The sequence below is a fragment of the Diceros bicornis genome, chromosome 3, assembly GCF_020826845.1.
Source record: "Diceros bicornis minor isolate mBicDic1 chromosome 3, mDicBic1.mat.cur, whole genome shotgun sequence".
Lineage (NCBI taxonomy): Eukaryota > Metazoa > Chordata > Mammalia > Perissodactyla > Rhinocerotidae > Diceros > Diceros bicornis.
In genome coordinates this window covers 10,881,066-10,898,647 of record NC_080742.1, presented here as the reverse complement: position 1 = coordinate 10,898,647, position 17,582 = coordinate 10,881,066, and the positions used below count along the sequence as shown (strand labels likewise).

At 38.7% G+C, this 17,582-nt stretch overlaps 1 protein-coding gene across 4 annotated transcripts in view; it reads left to right on the top strand.

The window, feature by feature from the left end:
• Positions 1 to 40: 40 nt before the first annotated feature.
• LOC131392977 (B-cell receptor-associated protein 29) overlaps positions 41 to 17,582 on the top strand; it is a 48,825-nt gene continuing 31,283 nt past the window's right edge. Inside the window, exons 1-5 of one of the 4 annotated variants that reach the window (XM_058523370.1) lie at positions 41 to 205; positions 1,028 to 1,134; positions 4,205 to 4,305; positions 9,363 to 9,513; positions 10,664 to 10,799. In XM_058523370.1, coding sequence (XP_058379353.1) covers positions 1,043 to 1,134; positions 4,205 to 4,305; positions 9,363 to 9,513; positions 10,664 to 10,799 — 480 coding nt within the window. In that variant the 5' untranslated portion in view covers positions 41 to 205; positions 1,028 to 1,042. The other 3 variants (XM_058523375.1, XM_058523359.1, XM_058523364.1) reach the window with 3 other exon arrangements.

Here is a 17,582-nt window from a genome sequence, read left to right as displayed (position 1 = left end):
CAAGAGCAGAAAAACTTACAGAACGAGTGTGTTATGACGCTACACGTTCTGCTACATTCTCAGAAGAACAAAATGTACAACCACCCAATCCTGGCCCTTCTAACTACAGCTCATTTCCGGACGATGAAACCGTTTCTACCATAAAAGAGAGACGGAAAGGAAAAGAGTGCCTTCAAACACGTTCACTGAATTGGCATCAGCCCAGGTAACCCTCCCGCCCCGGCGCCATTCCTTCTCCCTGGACCCCACGAAGCTTTCAGAAGCCGTCGGTCCACCGCCCCCCTTCCACCCAAACCGCACTTGATTAGAAATTTAAAGTCGGCTCTCCTGAGGAAGCTGCAGGCGGGAGCCCCAAGCATCGGGTATGAGTCATCCCCTCACTCCACCACCAATTAGAAAACGGTGATTGCTGATCATCGTATTCGCGCCGCCGCGGAGCGCAGCGAGCCGGCGCCCTCGGCCCGGGCTCGGGGCCCGGGCTGGGGGACGGGCGGGCTGGGCGCGGCGGGGGCTGCGGCCGCGGGAAGGGCGCTCTCCCCTCCCCCTCAGCTGTCCTGCCGCCGCCGCGGCGTCTGACGTCCGGCGCGTCGGCGGCCGCGGAGCAGCGCGGGGAGCCGGGCGGGCCGCAGGCGGGGTAAGGCCGGGCGAGAGGCCTGGGGGCCGCGCGGGCTCGCGGCGTCGCGCGGCTCTCGGCGCTTGGACCTGGGGAGCTGCCCTGGCCCCGGCGCGGCGCTCAGGGGCCGCGGCGCGTTCGCGAAGCGGGAGGGCCGCGAGGCGCGGGCGTTGGTGGAGGGTGACGTTAGGCTGCGGGCGCCGCGGAGCTGGCCGACCAGTACGGCCCCGGTGCCGCGCAGGCCTCCCGGGCCACCCTTGACCCCTGCCCTGCCCGCCCGGGGGGACAGTCAGGCGCCTCGGTTAGGGGAAGGCTGGACACGTCAACCCCTGGACGGAAACGCTGCGCCCCGGAAGCCTTTACCCCAGTGCTCTTTGACAGGCGGCAAAGTAAAATAAGTGTTTCTCCGTTTAGGTGTGAAGAGAAAAAATGACATTCCAGTGGGTGGCGGTTGCAACCTTTCTTTACGCTGAAATAGGACTCATTTTAATCTTCTGTCTACCTTTTATTCCTCCTCAGAGGTAGGAAACCTCCAAATCGTTGCAATGATAAATATATGATTAGTTCCTTTAGACTGCTGAGTGTGATATGGAAAAAGTTTCTCAAGATTAAAAAGTTTTGAGTGCTGCTATATTATAAAAGGTGTTCTTTAAAAATAAACTAACCATTGGACAGATTAAGTAATAGATAATGACAGTATTAAAATATCATTGTATATGAAACTTTTTATTATATGTACAAATGAATTAACTTTTCCCCCCTCCCTTCTAAAAGGAAAAGGGCCTAGTCCTTTTGGTTCTGTTGACCACGGATATAACAAAGCAATGGTTATACTTTTAACACCTGTCTTGTCCATCAGGTTTTACCTTTGTTTTATTGCCCTGAACTGGAACAGTGAACTAAATAAAGATAAATGATAAATTATGTTTACAGCACAGCGTGCGTGCAGAAATGTTTCATTGGGGCAGCGGAATGACAATTTTGAAACTTAAGCCAATAAATGATTCTTAGTTTTGGCCTTATGTAACCAAGAAATAGTTTCATTAATGTTTAATAGTTTTCTACCTTCCCCCCCCCCCCCCCCGCCCCGACAGAATTTATGAGTGTAAATTAAAGGTGCTGAATATAAGAAGTATCAGAACCATACATTAGCATTAGTTCCTTAGTAAAGGACCATGAGGATCTTTAAGTACTAAGTATTTCAGTTGAAGCACTGGCTCTCTTTACCTTTGTAATAATGCACTTATTAGGAGTTCAGTTTTAGATGCAGAAACTTGATAGTATGAATGGTGAAATACACTTGTAATAAAAATGTTGCAAGACATTTGCTCATACTCATGGAGAAAATCTTTCATAAATGAGATCCCAGAGATAACCCGCTAAAGTTTAGTAAGATCCCAGGACTGGAAGAGACTTATGCAAGTTTTTACCTCGGCTCAGGATCCAGCTAGTCTTTCACAGCTAGTCTTGCTTCTTACCTAGATTTCTTCTCACTTCTGTCCTTGTCTATCAGCTGTACCATCACTTTTTTTTTCCTTACTAAAGAAAAAAATTGAATCATACTGTAGGAAGGGGCCTTCAGAGATAATTTTGTCCAACCCACTCATTCTGTAGATCATATACTGAGACCCACAGAGAGAAAGCAGCCTGACTGAGGCCATCTAGCTGGTCTATGGCAGATTCCAGACAAGATGCTTGCTTTTAGTCTAGTGCTCTTTCTGCTCCATCACCTTACCTCTCATCCTGTTAATTTTGTTTCAAATCCTCAGTAACACCTGTTTTGCTTTTTGGTAATACTTGCAACACTAAAATCCTATATTCAAGAGAAAGATGTTATGTATAAACATTCGATTTATGAATAAGGCTTAAGAATTTGCAAAAAAATATTTTTTCTCTGATCTTTTCTCCATCAAAATGATCTGTTATCTTCCTGCCAAATATAATTTTTTTCCTATCCTGATCAAGTAGCTACTTGGTAGGTGTGTGTGTATGTATACACATTATATAAATGTATCCTCATGTACAAACACATAAGAAAATATGGTGTATATACACACAGATTACAATATGTCTGTACTGTGTGTATCTACATGTTTTTATCTTTTATGTGTATATCACCATAATCTTCAAAGAAAAGGTTTCAGTCTTCATTTAATACTCTCTCTATTCTTTTCTCACATAACCCACTTGTTAAAGATACATACTCAGAAGTCAGACTGCCTGGGTTTATATTCTACCTCTGCATGTTACTGTGTGACCTTGGGCAAGTAATTTACCATCTCTGGCCAGTTTCCCCATCTGTAAAATGGAAGTTATGCTAGTATCTACCTCACATGGTGATTGTGGTGATTAAATGAGCTAAAACATGTAGAAGTGCTTAGAACTGTAGTTTAGTAAGGACTCAATATATATTACCTATTGTTAGCTCTTCCTTGATTTGAGTTTTATTATCAACTGCTAGTTGTTCCCTGTAGGGGTCTCTTTTGTGTTCCCTTTTATACTGGCCCTTGAAGAAATGTGAATTTACATTTGGACCTAAATCAAGGTATTGCCACTTATGTTCTCTTTCTACAAATATAAAATTTTTGTAGTGTAAAATTTGAAGTGTCCTTGGAATTGGAAACATAGAGGCAAAAGGAACTGCTTCATCTATGTCAGTCTCCCTCTCTCCACCAACTTCAAGTTATTAAAGTTGTTTTCAAAACTTATTTAATACTTTGTCATAATCTTAAAGTGAAACTTTAAGTTGTAAGTGCTTGATGTGTATTTAAGTGCTTATTATTTTTGTATGTCTCCATTGGACTCAGTTAATGTGTTATTCATTTAAAATGCCTATGTACAAAGTTTGTTACCTTTCCAATTGTGTGATGGATTACTTTGTCACTCTGCTGTTTATAATTCCTGCTTCCTTACCTCTGTGTCTTTGCTTATATTGTTCAATCCATCTAGACTATTTATTTCTCCATTTCATCTCCTCTATGTTCAAATCTTGATCTCGGTGGTAATTACCTGGGTATATATATGTAAAATGTCATCAAGGTATATGTTTAAGGTTTTTGCACTTTACCATACCTCAATACTTTTTTAAATCCCCTCGTGGTGAAGGCAGAGAAACTTTTTTACTTGGAGTGGATGTTAATAGTGTACTGTGTAAAAATAAATAACGCAGAGTTTGGCTTCCCTACTCTTGAAATGTTGCTAATTGTTAGACCAACAAGTCTTTATTTCTGAGGTTTTTCTTTTGTTTACTACACTGATTAGAGAAAAGATGTAAAGTGATAGCTTCTTTCAGCAGTATAACATTTTACTATAAGAATTCCTTTTTAAGGTTTTGATCATGTATATTTACTTTAAAAGTTATTTTTACTTTAGAATATTTTAGCCACCAGACAGAAGATAATCAAATGTCAAGTTCTTATTAAATTTGAAAGAGTTGTTCTTTATTTCATGAGACATTCTTATGTGACATAAAAAATTAAATTTCTGTAATTCTTTTCATTTACTAGTTACCAAAATGTTACTTCAGTATTTCTAAAGTATTTCAAAACCTTCTTTTGATTTTTTACCTAATGTAATTGTATTGCTTTGCAGATGGCAGAAGATTTTTTCATTTAACGTGTGGGGTAAAATTGCAACTTTCTGGAACAAGGCTTTCCTTACTATTATAGTCCTGTTAATTGTTCTCTTTCTAGGTAAGTACTAGATTCCTCCGTTGAATAAGTGTAACTCTAGTTTTTTTTTTAATTAATGATTCATTGGTTTTTAATTAACTTGATGTTGCTGTTGATACGCAGTTGACTTTATATAGTGTATTGATAGTACATGGAATTGATATTGATACACAGTTGATAGATATTACTGTTCTGTATGCACAAGCATAAAATTCAGCTGAGTGCAGTGATTCTTAACCTCTTTTAAGTTGTTTTAAGATTTAAATGCAGCAATGCGTAGCCCACTTTTCAGAGTTACCAGTTATACAATCCTTTGTTACTGTGGTAACCTGGGCACCTGGGGACGTAGCTGTTAGGGAGGCAAACAGGAATAGAATCATTAGACCCTCAAAAAGAGTCCTAGATGGATGGTGTGAATCTTGATTGGAACCTGGTTGAAAAACTACAACACAGACATTTAGGCAAAAATTTGAATATGGACTGGTTGTTAGATAATATTAGGGAATTTTTATTAAATTTAGTTATAATAGCATTGTTATTATAGAGCAGAGGCCAGCAACCTACAGCCTGCGGTCCAAATCCTTATTTTTGTAAATAAAGTTTTATTGGAACATAACTATGCCAGTTTGTTTACATATTGTCTATGCCTGTTTCCATGGACAACTATAGAGTGGATAGTTGGAACAGAGACCATGTGGCCTGAAACATTTACTATCTGCCCCTTTACAGAAAAGGTTTACCAACACTTATTGTATAGGAATAGGTCCTGAATCTTAGGAGATGCATGCTGAAATATTTAGGAATAAAATGTCATGATATTTTCAACTTACTTTCAAATGGTTAAAAAAAAAAAAACAGATAAAGCGAATATGGCAAACAGTTAACAATTGTTAAATTTAGGTGGTGGAAATATAGATGTTGATTGTACTCGGTTTTTAGCATGTTTGAAATTTTCATGATAGCAAGTATCTTTGAAATTAGAAGAAGAATTTCTTGTCAAACCAGAAATTCCATGAGTCTTAATAATTACAATGTTTTTTAAGAAGAAGTCACTGAGCTCAGAGAAATTAAGTCATTTGTTTTAGATCAGTCAGCTCCTTCTTGGCACTTCAGCTTTTGATACACATTATAGATCACGTTTTCCCTCAGAGTTGTGTTGTGGGTTAAGTAGGTTTTACAGGGGCCATCTTGGAACCGTTACCACCGTGTATGTTGTACATGTTTTGTGAGAAAACGTTTCCAACTTTCCAAACGTCGAACCTCTGATATGGAATCCTCTTTGTAAAACTGGGAACAGCTGGTGTGAGAGAGTGTAAGTAGGTAAATGTATCAAGATGTGAATGGGTTTGTGCCTCATTTCAAAACTTCAGTATTTGTCTCGTGGTACATTATTGTTAATGTATCGATTGACTCTCCAACCATATAAGAAATAACGTGAGTAAAGAACAGTAAGGACAACAGGTCCCAACTCTGCCGCCAGCTGGCTAAATGACCTTTGGAATGGCATTTCATCTCTCTGAGTTTGGTTTATCCTTTTGCAAAATACAGAAAGAGGAGGAAATAATTTCTGCAACTCCCAGTAGCTCTAGAAGAGTATTGTAATCTTCTAACTCTAAAATTGCCGCAAGAATTTTTACTGAGACTGCCACATACCCATATAAGGAAGGGGAGCTGTAGTCAAGGGTCTTTTGGTGAGCAAGAAAGGGGAATTTATAATCAAGTATGGAATTGTTTCAGAGCAACCCAGGGAAGGAAGGAAGGAAGCCAAATTCCAGAGAGGGACTAGTCCCAGGAACTGAAGTGTCCTTTTCATGTCCTTTTCTTATCCTGCATTTCTCCCTGGGTGTACTTCATTCTTGCTTATCTTTATGGACTCTGATACTCTATTCCCAAGGCAGAAAATGGGCACCACACAGCTGCCAAGTGTTATCATTCCAGCCATATGCAAGAATTAATTACCATTTCTGAATCCTAATTCCAGTTCTAAGGGAAAAAATCAGACCAGCTAGCACCAGGTATCCAACCCTTGTCTGGTAAGCTGCGGCCAGGAGTTGGGGTCACAAAGCAGAATCATGACTGCTGGCTGGAGACTACATCTGTGGGCAAAGTGGGTAGTTAATTACCAGAGAATAGGAACACCAGGGATGGTTAATGCAGGAGCTTTAACCAGGAATGGTAAAGGCAGGCAGATAGAGACTTACCCTTTAAGCCTCAGTGTTTCCATCTCAGGATAGGGTAATAACACCTACTTCGCTGAGGTGTTTGAAGGCTTAAATGTGGTAATGTATGTAAAGTATATAGGCAAGTGTTCTTGTCCATTAGAATGACAGTGGTGTAAATAATGCAAAACCCCAGTAGATTACTCAAGCTTAATGTATATTTTACTTTGGAATATATTTTATTTTTCTTGTTGGTTGTCTCTCTAATAAGGTAATCATTACAAGATGTTTCCATTCATAGAGCGAATACTGACTGAAAAGCATGTATGCATCTGTACGTGTTTTGTGGGTGGAAATAGGCAGAAAGGAAGCAGGAAACCCAGGAATATGTTTAGTATCAGCAGAAATGCATCCCGGGAATTTGAGAGTTTCCACAGTGATCTAAAAAAAGACTCTCTCCACATGGTTTATAGAAAACCGACTATATGTTACACCCTCTCCTTATTGTTACCCCCATTCCACTTTCAGACATGGTCTGCTTGTTATTATACAGGCAATTCGTTCTACAGGTGGGTTTGTATAACCATTTACGTTTATAAACCTCTTTGATATTATTGGTTAATCTTCAGCATTTCTGCATAATGGATCCAGGAGTTGTTGCCGAAGAAGCTGAATCACAAGCGTCAAGACCCTTCATAGTACTATTTAGTTTCTCTGGCCTATTCAAAATAACTCATAAATACTATTTTGTTTGTTTGGGGGGTTGTTTTTTAGTGGTTGGCATGCACTTACTATATTACTGAGACAATCTGAGAAATGACAAAGGGGAAATAGCCATTAAAACCAAGGAAATTTTTAAAAAATAATTTAACAGACTACTTTTTATAGCTCTATGCAAATAAACTTGCAAAACTAGATGAAATGAATAATTTTGTAGAGAAATATAATTTACCAAGTAAACCCTAATAGATATAAAAAATTTAAGCAGACCAGTTTCCATAGAAGAAATACAGAAAGTTATCAAAACTCTCCCCTCCTTCAGAAAACCAGAAAATTTTGCAAGAAATTCTACCACTTTCAAAAGTAACTCTTGCACATAGGACTCGAACTCTACCTCCTTGGTGAGATATATTCTAAGAACAATAGGGATTGCAAAGAAATCTGAAACTGCACTTAGTTTCTTTGCTAGTAATTTTAAAACTATGTTCTGTATATTGCAGCATAAAGCAAATGAGTAAGTATGTTAATGGTATCAGAAACTAAGATTTTTCAGTAATAGAAATGGCATACAAATATGAAGTCAAAAAATTAAGAGGCTTTTTTTTTGGAGTGGTGGAAATGTCTTGGAACTAGATAGAGGTGATGGTTGCACAACATTGTGAATATACTAAATGCCACTGAATCACTCGCTTTAAAGTGGTTAATTTTATGTTATATGAATTTTACCTCAATAAATTTTTAAAAATAATAATTTTTTAAAAGACATAGGAGTTCTGGTTTTGGTAATGGCAAAATAGCTTGTATTAGACTAACCCTCCTATAATAACAGTTATGAACTCTGGGCAAAATACGAAAAATGTATTTGAAGGCCTGGGGTTTGAATGATGTGGAGAAACTGGAACCATCATACACTGATTGTGGGCATATAAAGTGGTACAGCTGCTCTGGAAAACAGTTTGGCAGTTCCTCAAAAACTTAAACATAGTTACCAAAGACCCGGCAGTTCCACTCCTAGGTATATACCAAAAGAAATAAAAACATAGGTCAGTACAAAAACTTGCACATGAATGTTCATAGCAGCATTATTCATAATAGCCAAAAGGTGGAAACAATCCAAATGTCCATCAGTTGATGAATGGATAAACCTAATGTGGTATATCTGTACAATGAAATATTATTTGGGCATAAAAAGTAATGGAGTACTGGGGGCCGGTCCGGTGGCATAGTGGTTAAGTTCATGCCGTCTGCTTCACTGGCCTGGGGTTCGCGGGTTCATATCCCAGGCACGGACTGAGGCACTGCTTGCCAAGCCATGCTGTGGCAGCGTTCCATATAAAGTAGAGGAAGATGGGCATGGATGTTAGTCCAGAGCCAATCTTCCTCAGCAAAAAGAGGAGGATTGGCAACGGATGTTAGCTCAGGCTAATCTTCCTCACAATAAACAAATGAGGAAAAAAAGGAGGGAGGGAGGACTGATAACCTGCTACACGATAGATGAACCTTGAAAACACCATGCTAAGTGAGGGAAGCCAGACACCAAAGACCACATAGTGTATGATTCCACTTATATAAAATGTCCAGAATAGGGAAATACATGGCAACAGAAAATAGATTGGTAGTTGCCAGGAGGTAGGGGAAGGGAGGAATGGATATGGAGTTTCTTTTCAAGTTGATGAAAATATTCTGATATTAGGCCAGTGGAGGTACAAGCAAGTTAGACTGCTCCTTTAATGTAGCCATCAGCATTCTTAGGAAAGAGTTATTGCCATACAGGAGAGAGATTCCAGTTAGAAAATGAGGTCATTTTAACTATTATTTTACTTTATTTTGTTTTTTTAATAGCTTTATTGAGATATAATTTACAAACCATAAAATTTACTCCTTTAAAGTGTATAATTCAGTGGCTTTCAGTATATTCACAAAGCAACTTTGACGATACAATGATGATAAGTCCTAGATGAATAGTAAAAAACAAAAATGCTGTTACATTCAAAGTTCACCGCTAGTATCCATTTACAGAGCATCTGTTTTGAGCATGGTACCCTCCCAGGTATTGTAGAGGAAAAGACAAAAAGAGAGCCCCTACCTAAAGTTCATTATTGAAAAGTTACGTCAGTTATTCTAAAACTGCTTCCCATTTAAATAATAATTTTACATTCTTAAAAGCCAAAAATAATGTTTTCTCTTTTTCTTTAATAGATGCTGTGAGAGAAGTAAGGAAATACTCCTCTACTCCTGCCATTGAAAGGAGCTCAACCAACAGACCTAGTGCCTATGAACATACACAGATGAAACTTTTTAGGTCTCAAAGAAATCTTTACATTTCCGGATTTTCGTTATTTTTTTGGTTGTAAGTAAAAAAAAAAGCACAATGTAAGAACATGATTTATGTTTCTCTTTCTCATTTTTTCTACCTATACTATAGGTTTTTTCCTGTACTATGTAGTATACTAACAGCTTCATAAAAGAACTCAGATGATATACCCAAATAACAAACAGTGGTTATGGCTTGTAGGTTTGATAGATCCGTAAGGCCCTGAGTGATCTGTCCCCTCTTCTCTCTGGAGCCTTGTCTCATACTGTTCTCTCACATGTACACCACATTCCACCCACACTGAACTTCACTGTTCATTCATTCGTTCTCACAACAAATATTTATTAGTTCCTATTGTGTACCTAGTTCCCTCCTGCTTCAGGGTCTTCACACCTGCTTTTCCTTCTGCCAGAACACTCTTCCCCTGACTAACTTCTATTCATCCTTCAGCCCTTTTCTGAGGGAAGCCTTCTGTGACCATCACTCCCCCCAAAGTAGGTAAGCCTCCTGTTTCATGCTCCCATGGAACGTGTATATACTTTTCTTTCAGGTATCACTCATGGTTGTAATTAAATACTGTTAACTCTTGGCTCCCCAGCTAGAACCTAATCTCCTTGAGAGCAGGGACCTGTCTCATTTCCTGCTGTGTCCCCGGTGCTCAGTACAGTGTTTAACACTTAGCAGCTGCTGAGGAAATGTCTGTCAGAGGAATAATTGAAGATATGGATTACTACTTCTGACAGTGGAAGTTACCCATAAACACGTGTGAATGAGCAGTTTTTGGGCTTGGCCAGCCTGACACAATGTTCTTTAAATAGAAAACTTTGAACTGGGCCAAAAAAAAAAGACTTCTCTTACTGGCCCTGCCACACTGTCTGAAATTTTGTTTCTGCTCCTCCTGGCTAAATACCTCTACAAAGAATTTAATTAAATTAATAAGTACCACTGAGCCTGTATTCCAAATATTGGTCTTCTAACAAAGATTCCAAAGGAATGAGACACAGGCTTGTCTTGACTGGAAGACTTGGATTTTAAAAAAAAGCACTGTCCTCCTTAAACTTCACCTCCCTCCACCACACCCATACCTAAAGCAGAGTCATTTGACAATGACTGTTTTAAAGTCACAGTTCCTGATGATTGGTCTAGTTATGCATTACTCTGAGATTTTTTTTTTTAATTTTTCTAGAGTATTGAGACGTCTGGTTACCCTTATTACTCAGCTGGCAAAAGAATTGTCAAACAAAGGAGTACTTAAAACTCAAGCAGAAAATACTAACGAGGCTGCCAGAAAATTCATGGCAGAGAATGAAAAACTAAAACGGGTATTTAAATTTTCTTTTTAAAAATTTGCATAAATGTTGTTGGTATTCCCAAGTAGTGGTATATTGTTTTTCAATATCAAAAAGAACATTTTCATAATTTTTATAAGCTACAGAATGATTGTTTCAAATATATTTTATTTTTTAGATTTGTTTGCTTTCACAGTTTCCCTGCATAGTAGATTAATGCTATTGGACCTATGTCCTGTGATTCAAGGAGGAAACAGTATTCTGGGAATATGAATTTTAATTCTTTCATTACCGTTAATGTTACTTTATAACCTAAAGCAAGTCTTTGTAAGTCTCTTGTTTCCATTTCCTTTTAAGTTAAATTATTTTTTTAAGCCTGGTTTTTTGGTTTTCTTTGAAATGATGGTTATGTAAGAATCAAAGGAAAGTAGTTGATGTTAGATTGATGACTGCATATTATAATATTTAAAATCTTTAATTTGGTGATGCTGCTGTTATTCCTTCTTTGAGAACCCTATGCTGTCCTTCCCCTGCCATTCAGGGAGAGTGTGAATCAAGTACTGATGTTTTCCCCATTAAATAAAAAGAAGTACAAATGAAAATGAAAGGTACAGAATTACTTTGGGTATTTTGTTTTCCTTAAGTTTAAAATATAGGAGTCAGGGCCGGCCCCATGCCTTAGTGGTTAAGTGTGCACGCTCCGCTGCTGGCGGCCCGGGTTCGGATCCTGGGCACGCACCGACGTACCGTTTCTCCAGCCATGCTGAGGCTGCGTCCCACATACAGCAACTAGAGGGGTGTGCAACTATGATGTACAACTATCTACTGGGGCTTTGGGGGAAAAAAATAAATAAATAAATAAAATTAAAAAAAATATATATAGGAGTCAAATCTTGTAGCTTGAGTGTTTTCAGTTCATATTAAGCCCCAGAGTTTTGCTAATTCTGCTTCTTAGAAAAAAGAATCGGTGGAACCATTTAGAAGTGAAACAAATTTTCTTGAAGAAAGCATTCCTAAAATAATGCAATAAGATTGTTTTCCTATTATAAATTAAAGAAATACAGTCAATTATATATTACTTAAGTTATATTAGTGTTAAATGTATTGTGAGTCTGACAGTAGAGAATTAAAATCCTTATCCAAGTCCTAAAGAAAGAACTATAAGCACCACTTTGCATCAATTCTAAATAAGTTAGCTATTACATAGTACAATATAAAGCTTTGTAAAACCTATTAAATAAGGCAAAACTAATTGCAAAAAATTGTGTTTGATGCTGCAGTATCATGGTCACCTATTCAAAACCCATGTTTTACTTCTTATGATGTCTAGTTATTTGTAGTACAACAAAAGGGTCAAGAAAGACCTTTTGTCATAGAAACAGAATTCGAAAGTGTTTCTTTGGGTAGATTTTAACCAGCATCTTTTAAGGAAACTCTTAGAGAATAAGTACCAGTTTATTTATTTATTTATTTAATTTTTTGTATGTGTGAGGAAGATTGGCCCTGAGCTAACATCTGTTGCCAATCCTCCTCTTTTTGCTTGAAGAAGATTGGCCCTGAGCTAACATTTGTGCCAGTGTTCCTTTATTTTACATGCGAAACGCTGCCACAGCATGGCTTGATGAGTGATGTAGGTCCATGCCTGGGATCCAAACTCGCAAACCTTGGACTGCCAAAGCAGAGCTTGCCAAACATAACCACTATGCCACCTGGCCAGCCCCACCAGTTTATTTTTTTACTTTGTTTTATTCTATTTTGAAAAGGCATTGAGGGCTGGCCCCGTGGCTTAGCGGTTAAGTGTGCACGCTCTGCTACTGGCGGCCCGCGTTCGGATCCCGGGCGCACACTGACGCACTGCTTGTCCGGCCATGCTAAGGCCACATCCCACGTACAGCAACTAGAATGATGTGCAACTATGACATACAACTATCTACTGGGGCTTTGGGGAAAAAAAGAGGAGGAGGATTGGCAATAGATGTTAGCTCAGAACCAGTCTTCCTCAGCAAAAAGAGGAAGATTAGCATGGATGTTAGCTCAGGGCTGATCTTCCTCACAAAAAAAAAAAAGAAAAGGCATTGATCCATAGAGGTTTTGTGAATTTCCCTTTGTAGTAAATATAGGCCTTGAAAATCAAGCTGTTCATCTTTGTGTGTTCAAAAACAAGCAGTAAGTCATTTTTGCTTTTTTTGGAATGTTTCAGCAGCACAATCAGCCTCATTTTGTACCTTAATATTATTTGCTTCATTTTCCATTGGTCTCATTATCACAATGGTAAAAATAAAAACAAAACCCTTAAAGCTTTGATTAATGTATGATGGCTAAACTCAAAAGTACACAGCCTTGAATATGTAGACTTATCGTGTAACTATCTTGGTTTAAAATTATGCCCATCGTCACAGCTAACATCATACCCAACAGTGAAAAACTGAAAGCTATCCTTCTAAGAACAGGGACAAGACAAAGATGCTCACTCATGCCATTCTTATTCAACATAGTGTCGGAAGTCCTAGCCAGAGCAATTAGGCAAGAAATAGAAATAAAAGAGATCCAAATTGGAAAGGAAGAAGTAATACAGTCACTATTTGCAGATGACATAATTTTTTTTCAATTATTTTATTGAGGTCATAATGGTTTATAACATTGTATAATTTCAGGTGTACATTATTATTTATCAGTTTCTATATAGACTGCATCCTGCTCACCACCAATAGTCTAATGTTTATCCGTCATATATAGCGGATGATGTAATTTTATATTTAGAAAATCCTAAAGAATCCACCAAAAAAAAAAACTATTAGAAATAATTAACAGGCCGGCCCTGTGGCTTAGCGGTTAAGTGCTCGCACTCCGACGCTGGTGGCCCGGGTTTGGATCCCAGGTGCGCACCGACGCACCGCTTCTCCAGCCATGCTGAGGCCGTGTCCCACATACAGCAACTAGAAGGATGTGCAACTATGACATACAACTATCGACTGGGGCTTTGGGGGGAAGATAAATAAATTAAAAAAAAAAAGAAATAATTAACAAATACAGTAAAATTGCAGAGTGAAAAATCAACATACAAAAATCAGTTGTGTTTCTCTCTGCTAACAGTGAACCAGCAGAAAGAGAAATCAAGAATACAATTCCATTTACAATTGCAACAAAAAGAATAAAATACCTAGGAATAGATTTAACCAAGGAGGTGCAAGATCCATACACTGAAAACTAAAAAACATTGTTGAAAGAAATTGAAGAAGACATAAAGAAATGGAAAGATATTCTGTGCTTTGGAAAGAAATTGAAGAAGACATAAAAAAATGGAAAGATATTCGTCTAATTCATGGATTAGAAGAATTAACATACTTAAAATGTGCATGTTACCTAAAGCAATCTATAGGTTCAATGCAATCTCAATCAGAATCCCAATGACATTTTTCACAGAAATAAAACAATGAATTCTAAAATTTATATGGAACAACAAAAGACCCCAAATGGCCAAAGCAATCCTGAGAAAAAAGAACAAAGCTAGAGATATCACAGTCCCTGATTTCAAAAGATACTGCAAAGTTATAGTAATCAAAATAGCGTGGTACTGGCAGCAAAACAGGTACACAGATCAGTGGAACAGAATTGAGAGCCTAAAGGGCTGGCCCAGTGGCGCAAGCAGTGGAGTGCGCGTGCTCCGCTTCGGTGGCCTGGGGTTTGCGGGTTCCTATCGTGAGCGTGCACCGACGCACCACTTGTCACGCCATGCTGTGGCAGCGTCCCATATAAAGTAGAGGAAGATGGGCACAGATGTTAGCTTAGGGCCAGTCTTCCTCGGCAAAAAAAAAAAAGGAGGATCAGCATCGAATGTTAGCTCAGGGCTGATCTTCCTCCCAAAAAAAAAAAAAAAGAATTGAGAGCCTAGAAATAAACCCCCACATCTATGGACAGCTAATTTTCGACAAAGGAGCCAAGAACATACAATGGAGAAAGGAAAGTCTCTTCAATAAATGGTGTTGAGAAAACTGGACAGCCACGTGCAAAAGGATGAAATAGACCATTATCTTACACCATACACAAAAATTAACTCAAAATGGATTTTTTTTTTTTTTTGAGGAAGATCAGCCCTGAGCTAACATCCATGCTAATCATCCTCTTTTTGCTGAGGAAGACTGGCTCTGAGCTAACATCCATTGCCAATCCTCCTCCTTTTTTTTTTTTCCCCCCAAAGCCTCAGTAGATAGTTGTATGTCATAGTTGCACATCCTTCTAGTTGCTATATGTGGGATGTGGCCTCAGCCTGGCCAGAGAAGCGGTGCATCGGTGCGCACCCGGGATCCAAACCCGGGCCGCCAGCAGCGGAGCGCACGCGCTTAACCGCTAAGCCATGGGGCTGGCCCTCAAAATAGATTAAAGACTTGAATCTAAGACCTGAAACCATAAAAATCCTGGAGGAAAACATAGGCACTATGCTCTTTTTTTTTTTTTTTAATTTTTTGTTTATTGCAGTGACATTGGTTTATAACATTGTATAAATTTCAGGTGTACATCATTATACTTCTATTTCTGCATAGATTACATCATGTTCACCACCCAAATACTAATTGCAACCCATCACCACACACATGTGCCGAATTATCCCTTTCGCCCTCCTCCCTCCCCCCTTCCCCTCTGGTAACCACCAATCCAATCTCTGTCTCTATGTGTTTGTTTATTGTTGTTATTATCTACTACTTAATGAAGGAAATCATACGGTATTTGACCTTCTCCCTCTGACTTAGTTCACTTTGCATAATACCCTCAGTGTCCATCCATGTTGTCACAAATGGCTGGATTTCATCATTTCTTATGGCTGAGTAGTATTACATTGTGTATATATACCACATCTTCTTTATCCATTCGTCCCTCGATGGGCACTTAGGTTGCTTCCAAGTCTTGACTATTGTGAATAACGCTGCAATGAACACAGGGGTGCATGTACCTTTATGCACTGATGTTTTCAAGTTCTTTGGATAAATACCCAACAGTGGAATAGCTGGATCATATGGTAGTTCTATCCTTGATTTTTTGAGGACTCTCCATACTGTTTTCCATAGTGGCTGCACCGGTTTGCACTCCCACCAGCAGTGTATGAGAGTTCCCTTCTCTCCACATGCTCTCCAACACATGTTGTTTCCTGTCTTGTTAATTATAGCCATTCTGACGGGCGTGAGGTGATATCTCATTGTAGTTTTGATTTGCATTTCTCTGATAGTTAATGATTTTGAACATCTTTTCATGTGTCTGTTGGCCATCTGTATATCTTCTTTGGAGAAATGTCTGTTCAGGTCTTTTGCCCATTTTTTAATTGGGTTGGTAGTTTTTTTGTTGTTGAGATGCATGAGTTCTTTATATATTTTGGAGATTAAGCCCTTATCAGATGTATGGTTAGCAAATATCTTCTCCCAATTGTTAGATTGTCTTTTTGTTTTGTTGATGGTTTCCTTTGCTGTGCAGAAGCTTTTTAGTTTGATGTAGTCCCATTTGTTTCTTTTTTCTGTTGTTTCTCTTGCCCGGTCAGACATGGTGCTTGAAAATATGTTGCTAAGACCAATGTCAAAGAGCGTACTGCCTATGTTTTCTTCTAGAAGTTTCATAGTTTCAGGTCTTACATTCAAGTCTTTAATCCATTTTGAGTTAACTTTTGTGTATGGTGTAAGGTAAGGGTCTACTTTCATTTTTTTGCATGTGGCTATCCAGTTTTCCCAACAGCATTTGTTGAAGAGACTTTCTTTTCTCCATTGTATGTTCTTGGCTCCTTTGTCCAAGATTAGCTGTCCATAGATGTGTGGGTTTATTTCTGGGCTTTCGATTCTATTCCATTGATGTGTGTCTGTTTTTGTGCCAGTACCATGCTGTTTTGGTTACGATAGCTTTGTAGTATATTTTGAAATCAGGGAGTGTGATACCTCCAGCTTTGTTCTTTTTTCTCAGGATTCCTTTAGCTATTCGGGATCTTTTGTTGTTCCAGGCACTATGCTCTTTTATATCAGTCTTATCTTTTTTTTTTTTTTTTTTTAATTTTTTGTTTATTGCAGTAACATTGGTTTATAACATTGCAAAAATTTCAGGTGTACATCATTGTACTTCTATTTCTGCATGGACTACATCATGTTCACCACCAAAATACTAATTACAACCCATCACCACACACATGTACCGAATTATCCCTTTCACCCTCCTCCCTCCCCCCTTCCCCTCTGGTAACCACCAATCCAATCTCTGTCCCTATGTGTTTGTTTATTGTTGTTATTATCTACTACTTAATGAAGGAAATCATACGGTATTTGGCCTTTTGAATATATCTCCTCAGGCAAGGGAAACAAAAGAAAAAATAAACAAATGGGACTACATCAAACTAAAAAGCTTCTGCACAGCAAAGGAAGCCATCAACAAAACAAAAAGACAACCTACTAGGGCCGACCTGGTGGCATAGCAGTTAAGTTCACTCATTCTACTTCAGCGGCCTGGGGTTTGCTGGTTCGGATCCTGGGCGCAGACCTACTCACTGCTCATCAGGCCATCCTGAGGCAGTGTCCCACATAGAAGAGCTACAACTCTGCAACTATGATACACACCTATGTACTGGGGCTCTGGGGAGAAAAAAGAAAAAGAGGAAGTTTAGCAACCGATGTTAGCGCATGGCCAATCTTCCTCAAAAAAAAAGAAAAAAAGGCAACCTACCAATTGGGAAAAGATATTTGCAAATCATATATCTGATAAAGGGATAAAATATATATGGAATATATAAGGAACTCATACAACTCAACAGAAAAAACAACCCCATCAAAAAATGGGCAGAAGGTCCAG